Source organism: Lagenorhynchus albirostris, chromosome 11 (genome assembly GCF_949774975.1).
Source record: "Lagenorhynchus albirostris chromosome 11, mLagAlb1.1, whole genome shotgun sequence".
Lineage (NCBI taxonomy): Eukaryota > Metazoa > Chordata > Mammalia > Artiodactyla > Delphinidae > Lagenorhynchus > Lagenorhynchus albirostris.
Genome location: NC_083105.1, coordinates 16,307,616 through 16,327,443, shown reverse-complemented (window position 1 = coordinate 16,327,443; position 19,828 = coordinate 16,307,616). Strand labels below are relative to the sequence as shown.

The window sequence follows — 19,828 nt, the reverse complement described above, 5'->3', positions numbered from 1 at the left end:
TTAGAAGCTCTTCCCCCACCCCGCTGGGTGTTCCAATTGATTTTTAAATTGAGGGCCCAAATCTTCATCCATGGTTGAAGGACTATGAAGACATTTAGAAAACAGCTGCCTGCTGGCCCAGAGGTGGGATAGAGAGCATGGCTGTCTTGGCTGAGCTCTGAGCCATCATCTCTTTGGCCTCGCATAGGTGTTCCTTTGAGCTTCATCTCTCCTGGGCCCCCTCCCACTTCCTGCCCAGAGCTGTCCTCATTGCTGGCCCTCGCTCTCTTTTTTGGCTTTCCGAGGGACAACCGTGGTTGCCAGGTAAGTGGAGGGGGCCCATGGAGGGTGAAGGGGGGTACTAATTAAGAATGGTTTTCTTTTTAGTATGGTAGGTGTGAGGCAATTGGAATGAGAAATAATCTCCAATTTTACACCAATTCAGTTGAGTAGAGTCAGGGGAAAAACTGGTTTTGGTGAGTTGGAAACTTGATCAAGAATCAACATTTTGATTCTCTCTCAGAACTGGTAAATGATCTAAATCTGCCTTATATTCAAGACCAAAAGAAAAAAAAAAGACAAATCTGCCAAGAAGGTGTGGCTAAATTTTGAACATTTAGTAACGGATCATCTTGTTCATATATTAGCCAAATTATTTTTCTTCCTCCTACTTTCTATTGCCCTTCCCCCCCCCTTATTGCTTTTTAGTCCTTCCTAGCATGTTAAGATGGACAGGGGAGAGAAAAAGAGATGGGATTCCATTTAATCAATTTTTCTACTTACAGTGGAGTCATATATTATGTGAGGGGTTAGGTTCTAAAGAGAGATCATAAGGTCAAAATCATGTGCAATCAAAGTTATCCTTGAAAATTCCTTAAGTGGACCATAAGACCTTGGAAACACCTTTTTTCTTTTCTTTTCCTTTTCCGGCTGTTCAGCTTTCAGGATCTTAGTTCCCCTACCAGGGATTGAACCCCGGCCCCGGCAGTGAAAGCACCGAGTCCTAACCACTGGACCACCAGGGGATTCCTGGAAACATATATATTTCTTCACCTGAGCACTAGATAAAGTAATTGTCTTGTATTTGAGGACAGATAAAGGGAAAACAAGCACCTTAAACACTAGACTCATATTCTGTGTGGTGAGATCAGAACCAGCAACATGATTTTCGAGGTCTTGTGCAAAATGAAAATGCAGAGCTTCTTGTTTAAAAAATATTGAGAATTTCAAGTTGGCAGCATCAGAGCATTAAACCTAGTATGGGGCTCTTCCAAGGTCAGGGTCTTGAGCCACTGCATGCTCACGAAACCAGCCTTGGATAAGAAGTTTGGAACATAATTGAGAAGCTTGGAAACTGAGGTCAACTCAGGAAAGCGAAGCCTCACAACTCCCACAGAGAGAAGAAGGGGTTAAAATCATTGGCAGAGTTCCAGTTATGCTGCTGTGCTCCACACTCCCCATCCTATCTCTGTCTAGTTGAATTTGCATTACGCTAGATCAGCACAAGATGCAGCCCTGCTATAAAAGTTAAATGGCTGAGAGGTTGCAAATCCATATTAAAATTACATTTTGGGATTTTCTGATTTATACAAGGCTTCACTGTAATTTAAAACTCAGATTTAAGATGTGTCAAAAGAAAAGTAGTATTTACATTTCTTTACCAAGCAAAAATTTTGATCTGTCCTTTGTTATTTGCCAAAGGTAACAGATCAAATTTAATCTATTGTGTTAAACAAACTGCATTACCATGAGTTCTCTAAGTGATTCAAAACAGAAAAGTTAGAAAAATTAGGTGTGATGTCTTCTTCAAATAAAAAGCTAATTATTTTACTTATTAAAAAGGTTGCCTTTTCAGACAGTTTTTTTGGAAGGTCATGAACATAATCTGAGCAAGGACTTTATTCTACGACGTCCTGAGCTCTCTGAGTAAGAATATGATACAAGGCTCTTTTTTTTTTAAGGAAACTACCTAATGTTTTACAGTACTGTATTTCTTCAAAGTGATTTTATATACAAGCCAGGCTAAGGACAATTAGTCAGGTAATTGACCCAAAGGTTTCCAGATAGCAAGTTATTTAACGTTGATGTAATAGAAGATTGTTTTTCCAGGAGACTTTTTCTCCTTAGCATGGGTCTCTGGTTTTACCCTACCTCTTCTGCCTCAAAGTTCTCACCCCAGCATAGGCTGAAACTTGACTCATCTGCTTTGATAAAAATTTCTTCCTCGTGGCTTTGAGAGTTACATATTTGAGCTTTAAAATAAGTGCCATGCCCAGGGTCAGGCAGCTGGTGACCCAGGTAGACTGGACAACTCTCCCGACTAATGCTTACCTGCTTCACGTTATGTAATATGGCAAAACAATACTTAAGCTCCTGCAAAGCTAACAAAGGAAGCAAAGCTGCAATGTGTCATTGTCACAGTGTCCAGAAGTCTGGGGGATATTTTTAGTTAATCTTTCTATTGTGGAATCTTTAGGGTGGTGATGGCAGTTGTGTGGTGGTTGTTATTTGGCAAGAATTGAAATTAGAGGCTTCTGTCAACCTGACTTCTGATTCCAACAAACGGTATAAACAAGGTTCATAGGAAAGAACCTGGGTGGCAATAGCATTTTCTCTTTAATCTCTTGATTTGTAACAAGTTGTGTATTTTAGGAGAAGGGAGGAGAGAGTGGCATAAGGAGACACAAGTACTACAAATTTATACAGATCACCAGCTAAGGTTGTTCAGAGTGGTTTGCCAAATAGTTTCAACAACACTGATTGAGTGCTTACTGTGTACAGCTCTAAGCATTGCTTTATCTCATTTCATCCTCACAAAAACCCAATGAGACAGTTATCATGTTTCCCCATTGACCAAGATCTCATAGTAGTATGAGCCCATGTTGTGACACTGAATGATTCCATCTAGGTTAACTGGCTTTCTGCCCTCCTGTAAAATGTTGCTTGTCTGGTTCTTCTTCTAGAACCAATTTTGCCTTCACAATCCAGACATGATTTCAGCACTAAATGGAAGTACTTGAGCCTATACAAAAGTCACTTACATTCTTGCATGAAACTGTCTCTCAAATAACACCAATGTACACCTGACAGAAGATACAGTGGCTTTCGTGTGTGCGGTTGGGGGAAGGGTGTTTCTGTACACCCTGAAGCACAACCACAGCAAAGCCGAACAGTAGGCCTGACCGCACCGAGCTCCCTGGGACTGCTTATTTACATTAACCGCTGTCGAAACTTCTCCGGGAGATAGATGCCCAAGAACCCTAGGGGAAGTAAGATGCTTTATCTTTTGCGTCCACACGAAGTTTACGTCTTCAGAGAGCCTGGGTGGGTGTGACTTCCAGGAGCTAATCGTTCTGTCCAGCCATATGCAAATCTGGACTCCTGCTTCTGTGGAGGTGCAGACACAAACACAGGTGACAAGTTGGTTGCTGACGTGAGTGGGAATGCACTTGCCCGTTTGTGGGTTGGGTTGTCTCAGTTTAGACCGTGTGATAGTGGGCACTTAACTTGGATCGCCCGGTCTAGATGAGGGGTGTTCGGGCTGTAAAAGTTCCACGCGCGGCCGGGGACCTAGCAGCATTGCTTACGGTGGTGCGCCCCGGGCGGGGGGTGGTCAATCCAGCGCTCCACAAGCACCTCCGCCGGTGGCTCCGCCCTGTCCCCAGAATCCCCGCTCCGCCCCAAGAATCCCCGCTCCGCCCCGTCCCCAGCGTCCCGACAGGCCCCGCCTCCAACACCGAGAGCTGGGGATGGCACCGCTGCCCCAGTTCCGTAAACACTTCTCTCCCCGCCCCTAGCAGTCCCCGGACCGCACCACTCTCAGCCCACGGGGGGGAAACCGTTCCCTCTCGCACCCAGAACACACCCAATCCGAGCTCTCCTTGGCCTCTTTCATCCGAAGTTGAGGGAACTGTCCTGTATTAGGTCAGATCTGTCAGAGTTCGGACATGGAAGCTGAAGTGCCCTAGATTTCCCCTTCTCCCCGATGCCGTCTTCCCCCCTCTCTCCGGTTACGTGATGGCCACGCCGTGGCTGCCTCTCTAGAGTCCCTCCCGGCCCTTTAAATGCCGCGTGGGGGTGGGAGGGGGCCGGGGAGGTTGAGGGTTGCTGGACTCGTGGGCTTCTGAGGTGTTTATGCCGTGCTGGGCGAGGGAACACGCAGAGACGCCCGAACCGGGCTCAGTCAGTCGCCTTTCTCCTCCGCCTGTCGCCGCGTCGGAGCCGGTGCGTACCATCCCGGGGAAGGGGGTCGCGGGCTCTGAGGCGATGGGCCCGGGTCGGCGGAGAGGGACACGTCGCCCCGGGCAGCCTGAGGGTCTCCCCCACCCCACCTTGGAGCGCCGTCCTGGGACCCGGGGGCAGGGGCGGTAAAGGCCCGCTCCTTGCTCCCCCAACCCGCCACATCACCTTGTTTGACCTCGAACCGCTGTCCCGCGTGGGAGCGGGACGCGGGCGCCGGGTGGCCACGGTGGGTGTTGGAGCGGCCGCGGGCTTCGGGCCCTGGAGGCACCAGGGTCGGGGCCGCTTGGCCTCTGCTTACATCCCCCTGGGTCCGTGCCAGCGACCGCGCCGCGAGCGGCTTCCCACCATCGGGGCTCTGGGAGCGGACATCCTGTCGCCTGCAACCCCTGGCCCGGGTGGGCGAACTGAGTCGCTGTCGGGGCCGGGAGGGGCCCCACCTGTGTGTTTGGGGTTTGTTGCCCGGGTTTCCTCGGTGCTCGGCTCGGCCTACGCCGTCCCCTCCCCCAAGAGTTTGTTTTGACAGGAAACGTGCCGCTGGAGGGGAGGGGCGCCCAGAGGACGTGGGCGAGGGGTGTGCCGATGCGTCCCCACGACTGTACCCTCAGTTGCGGGGAAGAGGCGGGACATGCCCACCAGGCCCGGGCTCGAACCCCTGGGGCGGTCAGGGTTGGCTTGTGCTTCCCAAGGCTGCTACTCTGTGTGGCGCCACTTCGGGTCACAGCGATGATTTGAGGTGGCACGTGGACGAACGTGGTTAAGTGTTTTCGTTAGTATTAAGAAAAACTGTTCCCTTAAGCCGAGCGACTTCACAATGATATAAAGTTTTCTTTCAAACTAAGTGTATCTAAATGCAAAAATCTAGTTCAGATAAAGAGAAGTGTTTGATAGAGCACAGGTGAGGATGGAAATGTGGAAACAGGCGTGAAGAGTGGCCCTCAAGTGACTAAAGTTTATGCTGTCTTCGATGGTTATCCTGTTACTTTCACCTTGAAGAAACTAGACAAGCTGTCCTTGTCCCCGGTCGGCCCCTCGGCCCCCAAGATCCTCTTGGTCCCGTGGGTCTCCAGCCCAGTCAGAGACCTTGCTCTGTCCCACCTGCAAACTTAATGAGGTTATGACAGTGGTTCCCACTGCAGGAGGCGCTCGGCCTGTCTTTTCCTCTTGCCTCCAGGGATTTCATCTATCACCCTGGCAGCCCGTGGAGTTTGCCTGACTTGAAGTGGCCCAGAGCTGAAGATACCCAGTCGTGTGTGGAAGCAGCTTCAGTGCCATTTTGTGGAGGGTTGAGGGCCCAGAGGGGGAAACAGGTACTAAAACAGGCCAACCAGGGGTGGGAGAAGAAGTGTTTTCAAGTGTGAAAAGTGCCTAGAAATCCTTCTCCCTGACGTTGTAATGTTATGTGTGGCGTGAACATCTGCTTTTTTAGACAATGACTGGCTTTGTTGGCTTTTATCTAGCTCTTTGTTGGCTCTAATTTGATGAAGACCAGTATTCTCTAGCTGAATGGAGCAGGCACCTACCTCTCTGCCCTGTGGTTTTTGCTTTGCTGCGTGTGAATAACTTTTTAAGCGCTGCTGCTGTTTAGGACTGGTTCTAAAGCAGCACTTTGCAGAAGATGAAGATTTTTCCTTATCATCTGCAGTGTTTTCTTCAGAGCCCAGTCCTACTCCTCTGACTCCCTGCCCTTTACTACAAATATATGAATGCTTGTCTTTGCAGCTGACCTTGATCTGGTCTTGAAGAATGATACCCGCTAGATATTTCTTGAAATTTTCTCTTTTCATGACTTAACCTTAATTGAATGGGTTCCATTCCTCAGGGCCCTGCTGGATAATCTGAATAATTCACTTCAAAATGCTTTTGACTCATGCTAGCTATAAGCAATTAACCCTTTTGATAATATTTGGGCTTTAAGGAGGGATTTTGCAGTGCATAAAGAATGGCTCCCTGATAGAGGATTTTCAGTCAATCTAGTGGGGTGGTTGAGAATAAGTTTGGTCAATGGACTCTTTCAGTGATGCCCTTCACGGTATAGCACTTAAGCAGACACCCTGGGGGTAAGGTCAGCTTGTTACCACACGTGCAAGTGTCCACATGGTAGTGCGTAGATCGACGGCAGAGTGGGAGAGGAAAGAATGAGCAGTACACCAAATTTTCTGCAGCCATCCTAGAGTGGTAAAGAGCACAGGCTTTAAGGATCCACTGCCTGGATTAGAGTTGTGCCTCTGCCGCTGCTATGAACCCTCGAGCAAATAACTTAACCTCTCTGAGCCTCAGGTTCTTATCTATAAAACAGGGATAATGATGATACCTTAGCTAACAAGGTTATGATGAAGATTCAAGAAGAAAACATTTTAAGCACTTATCATGGGGGCCGAGCCATGGTAAGTATTCAATAACTGTTAACTCCAATTGTTATTATTTGCTATCAGTTAGCATCAGGAGGTTGGAAAGGCACAATGTAAAAGTTTCTCTAAGCTCTGGGACTGTGAGTCTTTGCTAATTTGCACTGGGAATTGGAGAAGGGAGATGTAGCTTCTTCCCACAAGGAGCTTAAAATTTAGTGGCGAGGCAGATTTGCAGAAAACAACTATCGTACTTTAAATGACTGCATAATGGGAATATGAGCAGTGTGAGTGAGGCAGAGGAGAAGGGCGGCCCAAGTTGTCATTTGAATAGAACGTGGCTTAATTTGTTCATCCGTGATGCTCACTGAGCTCCTTCTCTATCCCATGCGGTGTTCTAAGCTCTAAGATGACAAATTTAAATGGAATTAGTGGAGATATTAAGGAAGGTCACTTTGAAGTTGTAACATTTGCTTTCAAATCTGAATGACAACAAGGCTCCAACCACACGGAGATCAGGGAGAAGAACATCCCACTGGAAGAGAAAAGCAGGTGCAAGTGCTCCAAAGGAGGAAGTTTGGCATGTCTGAGGAGCCCAAAGAAGGCCATTGTGTCCAGAGCATGAAGGATTAGGGGGAGAGTGGTAACAGAATGAAGTGGGCAGAGGCCAGATCACAGAGGGGTTATAAACCACTGCCAGGAGACTTCTTAAGAAAAGGAAACCCACCTGGAGAAGAACTCTTAAAAAGGATGATTTCTTTTGCCTTTTCAGAAGGACTCTGGACGATTTCCTGTTTTATTCACTAGGCACTGTTCAAGAAGGACATTGGGATGGGTTTGACTGTCTAGAAGAGTTTCTGTAATAGAGTGGATCTAAGCTATTGTAGTGGTGGGAACAATCAAGATCTGAAAACTACAGGAGACTGGGCTGTTCTGAATTAGACTTGAACTTTTGGTTCAGTACTTCTTCTCTTTTAACCTTTTGCTTGGAAATAATTTCAAACTTACAGAAAAAGTTGCAAGAACAGTACAAAGAACTCCCTGTTGTCTACCTTTTACTCATATTCACCTATTAACCTTTTGCTCCATAGGCTTTATTGTTTTGTCTTTTTCTCTCTCGTTGGAGAGAAAGTTGCATATATCGCCGGCCTTTTTTCCTAAATGCACAATCACAGCACATTTATCAACTTCAGTAAATTTAACATTGTAATACAGACAGTAGATTCAAGTATTGTAACCATGTTGTCAATTGATGTAATAATGTTCTTTTTTTTTTTTTTTTTTTTTTTGCGGTATGTACGCGGGCTTCTCACTGCTGTGGCCTCTCCCGTTGCAGAGCACAGGCTCTGGACGCGCAGGCTCAGCGGCCATGGCTCACGGGCCCAGCCGCTCCGCGGCATGTGGGATCTTCTCGGACCGGGGCACGAACCCGTGTCCCCTACATCGGCAGGCAGACTCTCAGCCACTGCGCCACCAGGGAAGCCCTAATAATGTTCTTTATAGCATTTTTTTCTTTGGTACAGGATGCAATCTAGGATCATCTATTGCAGTCGGTTGTCAAGTCCTCTTTCATCTGGAACATATCCTCAACCTTTCTTTGTTTTTTATGACATTGATATATTTTTTTAATTCATGACTTCCTCTAATAAGAATAAAATAATAATTGATACCTGTTGAGCACTTAGTAGGTGTTTAAGTACTTGACATAGACTATTTCAATTAATCTTCACAACAATTCTACAAGGTAGATAATAGTATTGTCCCCAATTCATAAATGGTAAGTTCCCTGTCTCCAGTCAGTAAATATCTCGAGTCGAGATCAAGGAACCAGTCCATCTGGCTCCAGAGCCAGTGTTCTAACTGCTTCGGTGACATGTGCATTGTCACTGGTGGGTCTTTGCAATCCTGAACCAGTGCAGGATCATTTGCAGATAGAGTTTGCTGCAGAAAGGAAATAGGAAGTAAAGTCGGTAATCTGGATGCAGCCTGAGGATCACTGGCAAATTAAAAACTGATCTCTGCTCCATATGTGCTGGAACACAGGACTAGCCCCTTCAGGTCTCTGTACCTGTTCCCTCCTCTCTAAAATGTCAGTGGTCATACTGCCATTCATTCAACAATGAGTATTCAAGTGCCTGCTGCCTCCCAGTCATTGACCTTGGAAAGAATGACATAATACCGCCTTTATTATTATGAAATGTGGAACGGTACAATGAAAAATGTGATTATTCTCTTTGAATAGTGACTCACTGGAGTGTTGGAGGCTTTGTTTTGGCGTCATCTTCTCTCTTCACATTGACTTTACATTTGGCCAGTGAGTAAATCCTCCCAGGTAGGATGAGAAGTGGTGTTCCTGGAAAGTTGTTTGGTTTGTTTGTGAGTCGCAATGATGAAGGTTAAGTAAATCTAGGTTTGTCAGTATGAGAAACATTACCTTTCTTAAAGAAACAACCTGTTTTCGTTATCACTATTCTAAGAGAGAATCCAAAATAGCTTTAAAAACAGTCTAATTACCGTCAGTGTCTTTGAGTCAAGTAGCTTTGTCCCCAGATGACCTGTATGGAAACCAGAGACCAAGAAAGGTAAGAGCAAGTGTGAAGGAACTTACAGAAAACTGTTTACACCATGATGGGCCATTTGCTTTAGATTTTTGTATTTCAAACAAATGCAAGAATTCTGTCCTAGGTTAAATACCGGTCTTTGTTATCTGTAGGGTAACATGCTTTTATCATCATGGAATAGAGCTGTTCTTCCCTCTAGAGTTTTTAATGACTGAAATGATGATAATAACAACTACTAAAGCAAATAATACTAACAATAGCAAACATCTGTATCCTGTTTACTCTGTGTCAGACACTGTTCCAAGCAATCTACATAGATTGACTGAATGAAATCTCACACCAACCCTGTGAGTTAGGTATTATTAATATGAGGACGCGGGCGATTTCTTGATAGAGTAATAGTGTGCATTTTGGCCTCAAAGAAAAGTTTCTGCTTGGATCCACTAAAACCCAGATGTAATGTGGAGGCTTAACTAAACAAGAGTTTCTAAACATTTTGATGCTTTTACATTTTCTGTTACATCCCCTATGCCAGAAACTCTACCTCCAGTGAATTGTTGGGAGAAAGCGTAGTTGCATGTTATTAAGTATGTCTGCCATGAGCGCATTTAATTTCTCAGAGCTTCTAGTGATGCCTCATGGAGCTCTGGGTTTATAGCATGTTAGCAATTCCTCACTAAAAGGCACCTGGTAGCTGGCCCAGCCCCCTCAGAAAAATGAGGTGAGGAGAGCAGACTCGATGTGGATAAAGTCATGCAGCAAATCAACAACAGACCCGGCCTTACACCCAGGACTTCTACCTCCTAACCTAGAGCTTTTTATTTTTTTTAATCTTTGTACTTAGCTGCCTTGTTAGACACAGTTAAGAAACCTATGAAGTGTGCTGTTCAGCTGGAGTAGAAAAGTGAAATGGAGAGTTATAGCTATTAACCCAGTTCATAAATTCCAATGGATGGAAGCTCTTATTCACTCTTACTTGGAAAAATAGCCGAAGTGAAGAGAAATTGAGGGCAGAGCATCACAGCACAGTTGTTACAGTTGAATGAATGAAAGAAATAATAAAATGGAAACAGAGTTTAAGATATTCTAGTAAGAGTGTGACAGGACCAGGGAATATTGAGTCTTAAGCCTAATAAAGCAGGTTGAGGTGGCAGGTACTCTGCTCCAGGCCTTGAACTTTGACAGCAGCAGGGCTGTAAATGTGAAGTGATAATCAGTTTGCAAATGTTCTGGCTGCAGCTGTACCAGATGGGATTCAGTGATTCCCATTCAGCTAACACCAAATGAATATTTGTCACATACTTGACACTGATGATGGTGGGACGAGACACAGTTCCTGCCTATTAAGGAGAGTCGGAAGTAGCCACAGGAGGAAAATAGCTACAAGAGTCTAAGTGCTATTGTGCAGATACAAGAAATGTGCTGCAGGTGTACAAAGAAGAGTGCCCTTAGCTCTGGCCACGGCGTAGAGGGAAGGCTTCCTGGAGAAGCTAGCATTTTCGAGAAATGCCATCAGTGAGAAGTAAAATGTTGGCGAAGAGAGAAGCCTAGAGGGAAGGGTAAGCACACCAGTTGGGATCTGGGGTTCGGTGGAATTGAAAGGGTTGCAGCAGACTCCTTTCTTCTGTCCTCTATCCTCACCCCCACCTGTCCCCCTTCCAGCAGATGGGAGTTAACGCTCAAGGAGAATCTAGTTTGCCTGCGGTAAAGGAGGTGAGTTCACTGCCGAGGATGCCAGGGGTCGGCCCTCAGTCTGTGTCCGAGATGGTTGGCTTCTGAGCTTTAGGAGAAGACGAGGGTATCTACTGGGGAGCTTCCTGGCAGCTCGTCCCCACTCCCTGCCCTTAGGTTTGCAGAGGCAGCCTCCAAGTTGGTGGTTTTCTGTTTGCGAAAGTGGTAGGCTGAGCATGGGTGCATTTCTACAAGTGGCAGGACTGGAGAGGTTGTTTAGGTGAGGCCCGGGGCAAGTGCCCTTGGCTTTTGACCTTTAGTAAGTCCCTCTCAGGCCCATCCATTTCTCTGTCATCACCCGAAGGATAAAGAATAGCACTGTTTCTCTCAGCAAAGGCTCGATCCCCCTACCTTGGTCCCAACCCTGCCGCTCCTTTCGCGTGCTTCCTCAGCAATGCCTTGGTTTCCCGTTCCTTGTCCTCTAGCATCTGGTACACGCAATTTTAGGTAGCTGGACTTGAGAGCCATGAGAGGATGGCCCTGTGTATTTTGTTCACTGTTACTTTTCCCAGTGCCTGGTGCATAGTAGGCACTTAATACACATCAAAGGAATCATTGAAGAAACTGCAGGCATTTCCAGGCATTCCATGGGTAGTTGTGGTTTCCCGTTCTGATAGCTTTAAAAGCTCTGAGTATCTCATTGCTGGCTCAGGTTTAAAGAGATTCAGTGAACCCTTACTATCATTACCATCTGTTCAGGATTTGAGGTGCCTTTCTCCTCGGGCCCAGGTTTCCCCTCAGTGTCAGCTATCACCACACTCATATCAGGGCCAGCTTCCTCCCAGGCCTGGCTGAGGATCCTGGGATCAGGCCTGAGCGTCCTGGGTACCCAGGATCTCCTTTCCAGTGGCTGACTGGGCCCAACTGCCCTTCCCTTCCCTGGGAAGCAATCTGATGTCCCAGAAACAGCCGTGGATATATACAGCGTAAAACCAGGGACTGGTTTTATGGCACAGTATGTCTCCTAGTGTCTGTTCTCCCACCAACCTGTGAATCAGGATCTTTTGTTCCTGTTTGTTCATTGGATGGCAGTAGGTACTGTCTAAAGCACAAACGAAATACCAGGCCTTACTCTTCATAGCGTGACAGTTCATGGGAAAATGGAGGAGAAAAACCTATATACTTGCTGGCCAGAAATTTTAATTAGTCTTCCTCTTTCCCTAGGAGGCTCACAGGTAACTAAAAAGGCTGATTTCAAAAATATTTTATTTAAAACACAGACAGAGGAACAATAATAATAGCAAACATTGAATGCTGTGCTAAGCACTTTAATAAGATTAATCCTGTTTCATCTTCAAGCAACCCTATGAGGTTAGTCTTTCAGCCCAGCTTGACTCATGAGGTAGGGAGTTAAGTGACTTCTCCAAGGTCCCATGTCAAAAGACAGAACAAGCTTCAAACCCAGAGCCCCACACTCTCACTCTTACCCTCCCACGCTTTAGCACCCTCAGGAGGAGAGAGTGTGTGCTCTGCGCATTGTTTTTTGAGGATGCTTTATTGCTGGGGGCTGCTCCACGTTCACACCAAGTATGTCCTGTGTGAGCTCACACCTTGGCTGTGGAATCCCTTTCTGGAAGGCAGTCTTGCAGGCCTAGTGCCACCCTGGCCCGGGTGCCACGGGAGGAAGGAGGTCATCTTCTGGGGGCCTTTCCAGTGCTGTGACACATGCGACACGGCTTTCTACATTGAACGAAGCACCAGCACCACTGGAGGGAGTACCGCAGAACGTTGACACAGGGTCTGTTTGTCTGTGCAGGTGCTGTCTCTTTACCCACACTCCAGTGACACAAAATGCCCTTCAATGGTGAGAAGCAGTGTGTGGGCGAGGACCAGCCAAGTGATTCAGACTCTTCCCGGTTTTCCGAAAGCATGGCTTCTCTCAGTGACTATGAGTGCTCCAGGCAGAGCTTTACAAGTGACTCTTCTAGCAAATCCAGCTCTCCTGCTTGTAAGCCAATGGGGAGTGGAGGTGGTTCTAGACACACATGTTGGATTTTAAAACTCGGAAATGAATGAGAGCAAAGTACTGACTTTTCCCTTCTAGATGTACTGGAATGGCACTGCCAGGGCCCTGCAGCTGTCTTGTACATGCTCTCAGCAATAAATTGCCACTGATGTTTACAATCTGCCCATTTTTATTTTCATCATTGTCTCTGATCTGCTTTGGTTTGGCTATAAATCAGGTCTCCCAACCCCACCTGTCTTCTCTCTCAATTAGCAGAAAGCTACTCCTTCTTGAGATCATTTTTTGAGCCACATTCAAGGGTAAATACAAATCAGTCCTTTCTTGCTTACATGGAACGAAACTTGCCCCAACTCAAGGGTCAGGCAGGAAATGAAATAATCTAAAGGGTTTCCTACTGATTTCAAAAACTGTTGTGCAAATCACCCCAGAAAAGTGCCCACGAGGAGAATTACTGCACCAGGAGTACGAGAAGGAATGAAAAGAGTGCCATGGTGAAGGGAGATGTCTTTTTCCTTTTTTGTGTGTGGAAGCTAGAAATGTGTGAAGCCATGTGTTTGTCTTTTTTTTTTTTTTTAGCTTTTTAATTGACATTTTGTATGGGAAATATAACTCCTTAAGCTGCCCAAGCAAATGCAGAGAGAAGCAACTAGCATTTAATATGATCAAATGCCCACTTCAGAAAAAGTTTGTTCATTTGTATTTATTTATTTATTTTAACATCTTTTTTTTTTTTAACATCTTTATTGGGGTATAATTGCTTTACAATGGTGTGTTAGTTTCTGCTTTATAACAAAGTGAATCAGTTATACATATACATATATCCCCATATCTCTTCCCTCTTGCGTCTCCCTCCCTCCCACCCTCCCTATCCCACCCCTCCAGGCGGTCACAAAGCACGGAGCTGATTTCCCTGTGCTATGCAGCTGCTTCCCACTAGCTATCTGTTTTACATTTGATAGTGTATATATGTCCATGCCACTCTCTCACTTTGTCCCAGCTTACCCTTTCCCCTCCCAGTGTCCTCAAGTCTGTTCTCCAGTAGGTCTGCATCTTTATTCCTGTCTTGCCCCTAGGTTCCTCATGACCATTTTTTTTTTTTTTAGATTCCATATATATGTGTTAGCATACGGTATTTGTTTTTCTCTTTCTGACTTCACTCTGTATGACAGACTCTAGGTCCATCCACCTCACTACAAATAACTCAATTTCGTTTCTTTTTATGGCTGAGTAATATTCCATTGCATATATGTGCCATATCTTCTTTATCCATTCATCTGTCGTGTATTTATTCTAAGTTAGTACATTCTCTTTTAAAAAAATGGAAAGGTAGATAAGTAGAAAGAAAAGAAATTATTGCCTATAATGTCACCCAAAGATGACAGGTGATAGTGCTTTGTCATATCTTCATACTGCACATAGATATACATTTGTATATGTATGTGGACTTTTTTCACTTACTATTATAACTAAAATATTTACTCATGATAATGTTTTTTTAAAACGTTTTTATGACTGCTTACTACTTTACCAAGTGAAAATACCATCAATTTATTTAACCTCTGATTTATCATTGGGCATTTAGTTCATTTCCTTTTTTTTTTTTTTGCTGTTACAAATAGTGCTTTATGAACATCGTGGTGCATAAAGCCTTTCTAGGAATTCCTTTGGATATAATTGGATTGCTGGACCAAAGGATACAGACAGTTTTAAGGAGAATCTTAATGGGAAAGAGAATTGGCAAAAGAATTTATTAACAGCCCCCCAGCTTTCAGTGCTTTTTCTCACTCTTTGTCACTATACATGGAGTTGATGTCTCCAGCAGGGTACCTAGGTGTCCTGAAGAAGCGTTTTACTAATTGTATATCAGCATTCCTTCCTCCTCCTCTTCTTCCTCTTCCATCTCCACCTTCTCCACTACCTCCTCCTCTTCTTATTTCTAAAATTATTTTAAGGACTTCCCTGGCAGTCCAGTGGTTAAGGCTCCGTGCTTCCAATGCAGGGGGTGCAGTTTCGATCCCTGGTCTGGGAATTAAGATCTTATATGCCGCGTGGTGCAGCCAAAAATTTTTTTAAAAATAAATTATTTTAGGTACCAAAGTATTGCCAGTCAGGATTGTTGTTTGAGGTAATGATTTTTAATTAACAGAAGCCAAGAGGTCCAACAGTGATTTCAAAAAGACATGACTTGTTAGAGTAATTTTTTGAATAATCTTTACAGATAACTAAAATAATTCTTTACCCACTATTTCCTACCGAGAAGTAGATTATCAGCTTATCAGATTTATTTTATTTTAATTATCTACATTTATTGAGTTCTTACCATGTTCTTTACTTAAATTATCTTGTTTAGTCACCTCAGGACAGTCCTACGAGGAGGTAAGTTATGCTTCAGTGAAGTCAAATGATAACTACCAATTAGCAAAACTTAGAATTGTGCTATACGGCATATACTTTTCAAAATTATAGTTTTAAAAAATCAGTTCATTTTGAGTCTGCTTAAATTAATGGGCGTTATGAATTACAGAATAAAAAGTAGTCATCAATTTCCTGTAGAGTACATGTAATAAATGCAGATATCAATATTCGCTAAAAAATGAGGTGATTTAATTTTTAAAAATAACTTATAATAGGCTATATTAATAAAATTTTCTCAGAAACATTTGACAATTTATTTTCTTTCTTTTTTTTTGAAGTTGTAAAGAATAGTTTTATTGCTTTGCCAAGCAAAGGGGCCGCAGAGGGCTAATGCTCTCAAAACTGAGTGTCCTGACCTGGAGGGGTTAGTGAGGAGTTTTATAGTAATGGTTCAAAGAGGAGGATGTGATCAGCTCATGGGCTTTCTTCTGATTGGCTGGTGGTGAGGTACGTGGGAGTCAGCAGCATCAACCTTCTGGTTCCAACTGGTCCTGGGTCTGAGCGTTGTGGCAGCATATAGTTAACTTCTCCCACCTGGTGGGGGTTTCAGTATCTGGTTTCAGGATTTAATGAAGCTCAGGTTCTTGATGTCTCATGGCAGAAAGAATTCAGTGAGAGACAAAGTGATAGGTAAGAAGTGGATTTATTTAGAGAGAAACACACTCCACAGACAGAGCGTGGGCTATCTCAGAAGGCGAGAGTGGCCAACAATTTATTTTCAATACAGTAACTGAAGCTATCAAAGGAGTTCTTAAATTTTTGGAGCCTTAAGTATTAAGCGGGGGAATCGATCTATTTTGATATATATTCTTCTTACTGAAAATATATGTTGGAGTAACTTAAACCCTGTGCATCAGGAGGCTTCATTGGATGACAACTCCTTCCAGAGCATTAACTGGTTTTTGTCTTCCTTTCAGCAACAAGCCCTCCCAGAGTTGTAACATTTGATGAAGTGATGGCTGCAGCAAGGAACTTATCAAACATGACTCTTGCTCATGAGATTGCTGTAAATGAGAACTTTCAATTGAAACAAGATGCCCTCCCTGAGAACAGGTAACCTGGAGGCATGTGTTGTGCATAACCTGTGCTGCAGATGTGTGTGTGTGTGTGTGTGTGTGTGTGTGTACTGCAAACACAGATTTTCACACTGATTCCTGGACAGTCTCATATAATATCCACTGGGAGTTAACAGTATTTAGTTCTCTAACAAGGTCTTATGGTTGTTTTTAAAACCACTCCTCTAGGGTATATGTTACTCATAATCTTTAGAATTCAGCTTATATGTCTCTTCCTGAAGGAAGCTTTTCCTGACATTCCTGAGCTCACTAGACTACATTAAATCCCCGTCTAAAGACTCCTATAGCCCCCTCTACCTCCCTCTTGTTAAGATGTTTTATAATTTTAGGTTCAAAGTCTGTCTTTCCCACTTGACCAAAAGCCCCATTGACGGAGAAACTATGTCTATATTGTTTGCTCTGTCCTTATTGCCTAGCAGAGTGCCTGACATGTAGTACCTGCTCAAGAAATATTTGCAGCCTGACTTATTAAAAACTAATATTCAGGTTGTGAAGGATAAGTAAATGCAGCTGAGCTGCCAAAGTGGTAAGACGTGATCCAGAAGCCTCTGGAGGGAGGAATCACAGCTGCATAGGCACCCCTGGTTAACCTCATGCCCAAGGGGTCTCTAGTTAGAGCCATGCCCTTATATCCTACCTCAGTCTTTCTGGTTTTAGTGGCTCACTACTGCAGGTAAATAGTCTTTAGAGGGAAAATTGGCTCATGGGGGCTTCCCTGGTGGCGCAGTGGTTGAGAGTCCGCCTGCCGATGCGGGGGATGCAGATTCGTGCCCCGGTCCAGGAGGATCCCATGTGCCGCGGAGCGGCTGGGCCCGTGAGCCATGGCCGCGCTGAGCCTGCGCGTCCGGAGCCTGTGCTCCGCAACGGGAGAGGCCACAGCAGTGAGAGGCCCGTGTACCGCAAAAAAAAAAAAAAAAAAAAAAAAAAAAATTGGCTCATGGATAACGGCACTGAATCTTAAAACTCACAGTGCCATTCATAAATTGGGAGGCATTCTCTCTGTCAATTAAGACAACATATAATATTTGATTCCATTCAGAACTTTTTTTGTTTTAAAGCAGGAAAATAGTAAACACAATAATTTTCCTTCTTTAAAATATGGATCATAGTCTTCTTCCTGGGGATGTTGTTTATAATAATCACTAATACTTTTTAGGATTACTGGCCAAAGTAGGTTTATCTGTTTGGTTTTCTATGGTGACTGCATTTCACCATGATCCTTTATATCAGCTGTGCTGCTTACACCCCCAGGCCAGGCCACCATCGTCTCTGACCTGTACTCTTTGTGTCCTAACTAGTTGCCCAGTCTCCATCCTTAGCTCCTGCATTGTCCATCCTCCACATCCACAGGTAGCCACAGTGATCTTTCTAATGGGTAAATCAGATTAGATCATGTCTTTGCTTATAGAACCCTTCAATGGTTCTATTACACTTAGAATAAAAATGCAAACTCTTTAGTATGGTGAGCAAGGCCCCCCTTCACTGACCATGTCTCTTCCTCCTTTTCCTGCTGCCTGCTGTGCTTCAGCCACACTGAAGCTTCCTTGCTGATCCCGGAGTACACCAGCTTGATCCCGTCCCAGGGACTTGGACCTTCTTCCTTCCTTTTTTTTTTGCCCTACGCGGGCCTCTCACTGTTGTGGCCTCTTCCGTTGTGGAGCACAGGCTCCAGACGCACAGGCTCAGCGGCCATGGCTCACGGGCCCAGCCACTCCGCGGCATGTGAGATCTTCCCGGACCGGGGCACGAACCTGCGTCCCCTGCATCGGCAGGCGGACTCTCAACCACTGCGCCACCAGGGAAGCCCCTTCCTTCTTTTTTAATGTTTTTCCCATAGATCTTCACCAGCTGCTTTCTTTTCCCCATTTGGGTCTCAGCTCTAAGGTGGCTTACTGTCTTAGAGAAGCTTTCTTCAACCACCCCGCCAAATCGGCACCTCTTCATCACTGTGGACCACATTGTCTTCCTCTGCCTTCCTTGTGGCTCTGAAATTGTCTTACTCCCTTTCAGTGTGTTTTTCTTCTGTCTCTGCTAACATGTAAGCTTTTTGAGAGCAGAGGCTTTCTTTTCACTACACCCAAGCACCTGAAACAGGGCCTACCACATATTGAATTTTGAATAAACATTTATTGACTAATACAAATGAATTTTTGAAGTTAAAATAAGTATGTTTTATGCAGTACAGAAAAGACAAATTGGGAGTGTTTGTGCTTTAAATTCAAAAGTTGCAAATACAGGCTGAATGAAGGCCCTTTAGGATCAGACAGACCCCGGGGTTTGAATCCTGGCTCTGCTGTGACCATATCTGAGCCTCGCATTCTCCACAACACTCACTCTAAATGCATGCTCCTGGGCATATAAGTGCCTTGCATGTAAGTACTTTGATACTGTGGAAGGTACGAATTCCCCTTCTCTTCATTTTCTGCCACGGCTAGAAAATGTGAGCAAGGGAAACAACACGTAGAGTTGGGACACATTACCTTTGTTTAAAAGTGAAATAGCGTATCATTAGCTGCTGATTTTTCAGATGACCCTCCACAGTGACCAAGTCGTTACTTTTTTTTCTTTTTTTTATCAAAGCATAAGCGTTTATTATTTGTGACAAATAAAGAGACAGGGTGATAGCTCTCAAAGCACTGTCTCTTGTTACTCTTTAAAATATGGCCGACTCTCATATTTTACCAAGTGGGCGGAAACACTTGGTAAAATAAGTCAGATTTCTGATACCAGGTAGGAATGCTTATAAATGATTTGACTGATTTCATCTTCACCCCTTCCTCCCTACCTCTCCCACTCCCCAGAATTAAAAAGCTTGTAGCCTTTGGGAAAACTTAAACTCCGACATCCCTCAGGGAGCTATGACGTCGTTTTCGCTCACTCCTGGTTGGTGCATTCAAGCCAAGTACATGAGGCCTGTAAAGTTCAGAGCAAAAGTCTGTCCCAGCAACGTTTGTCCTTCTCATTGTTCTGTAATTGCTCGAGAGAGTCTCAGACATTGGAAATGGCATTTATGTTGAATAAATCTATTCAGGCAACTAGAATAAGTTTTCACATTTGAAGTGGCTGAGTAGAATATAGTATTTGCAGTTACGGAAACAGTTTTAACTCATACTCCTCAGAAGGCTAATTTTCACTTCTCATAGCATTATTGTATACTTAGCTATTTGTACTTTAAAAGAAAAATTAGGAGATATGCTTAACTATCAAATTATTAATTCATTCACCATGCATTCAGTGAACCCTCAGTAAATGACAAGTGTTATGCTAGGTACAGTGGCAGGTACCTAGAAGAAATGACCTCTACCTGAGAGAGATGTATAGCCCTGTGTGGGATAGAGACTTGCAGGTAATTACAGTTCAGGGAAATATGCGCTTTTCTAAAAGCTGTTGCAAAATGGTGTAGGAGTTCAGTAGGAATGTGTGTTTTATTTATTTATTTATTTTAAAATTTATTTATTTATTTTTATGGCTGCGTCAGGTCTTAGTTGTGGCACGCAGGATCTTCGTTGAGGC

The 19,828-nt window shown here is 44.3% G+C and overlaps 1 protein-coding gene across 2 annotated transcripts in view; it reads left to right on the top strand.

Moving 5' to 3' along the window:
- The first annotated feature begins 4,048 nt into the window (after positions 1 to 4,048).
- TCP11L2 (t-complex 11 like 2) overlaps positions 4,049 to 19,828 on the top strand; it is a 41,423-nt gene continuing 25,643 nt past the window's right edge. For both annotated transcript variants that reach the window (XM_060165138.1, XM_060165139.1), the window contains exons 1-3: positions 4,049 to 4,203; positions 12,615 to 12,806; positions 16,157 to 16,292. In XM_060165138.1, coding sequence (XP_060021121.1) covers positions 12,650 to 12,806; positions 16,157 to 16,292 — 293 coding nt within the window. In that variant the 5' untranslated portion in view covers positions 4,049 to 4,203; positions 12,615 to 12,649. The remainder of the gene's footprint in view (positions 4,204 to 12,614; positions 12,807 to 16,156; positions 16,293 to 19,828) is intronic.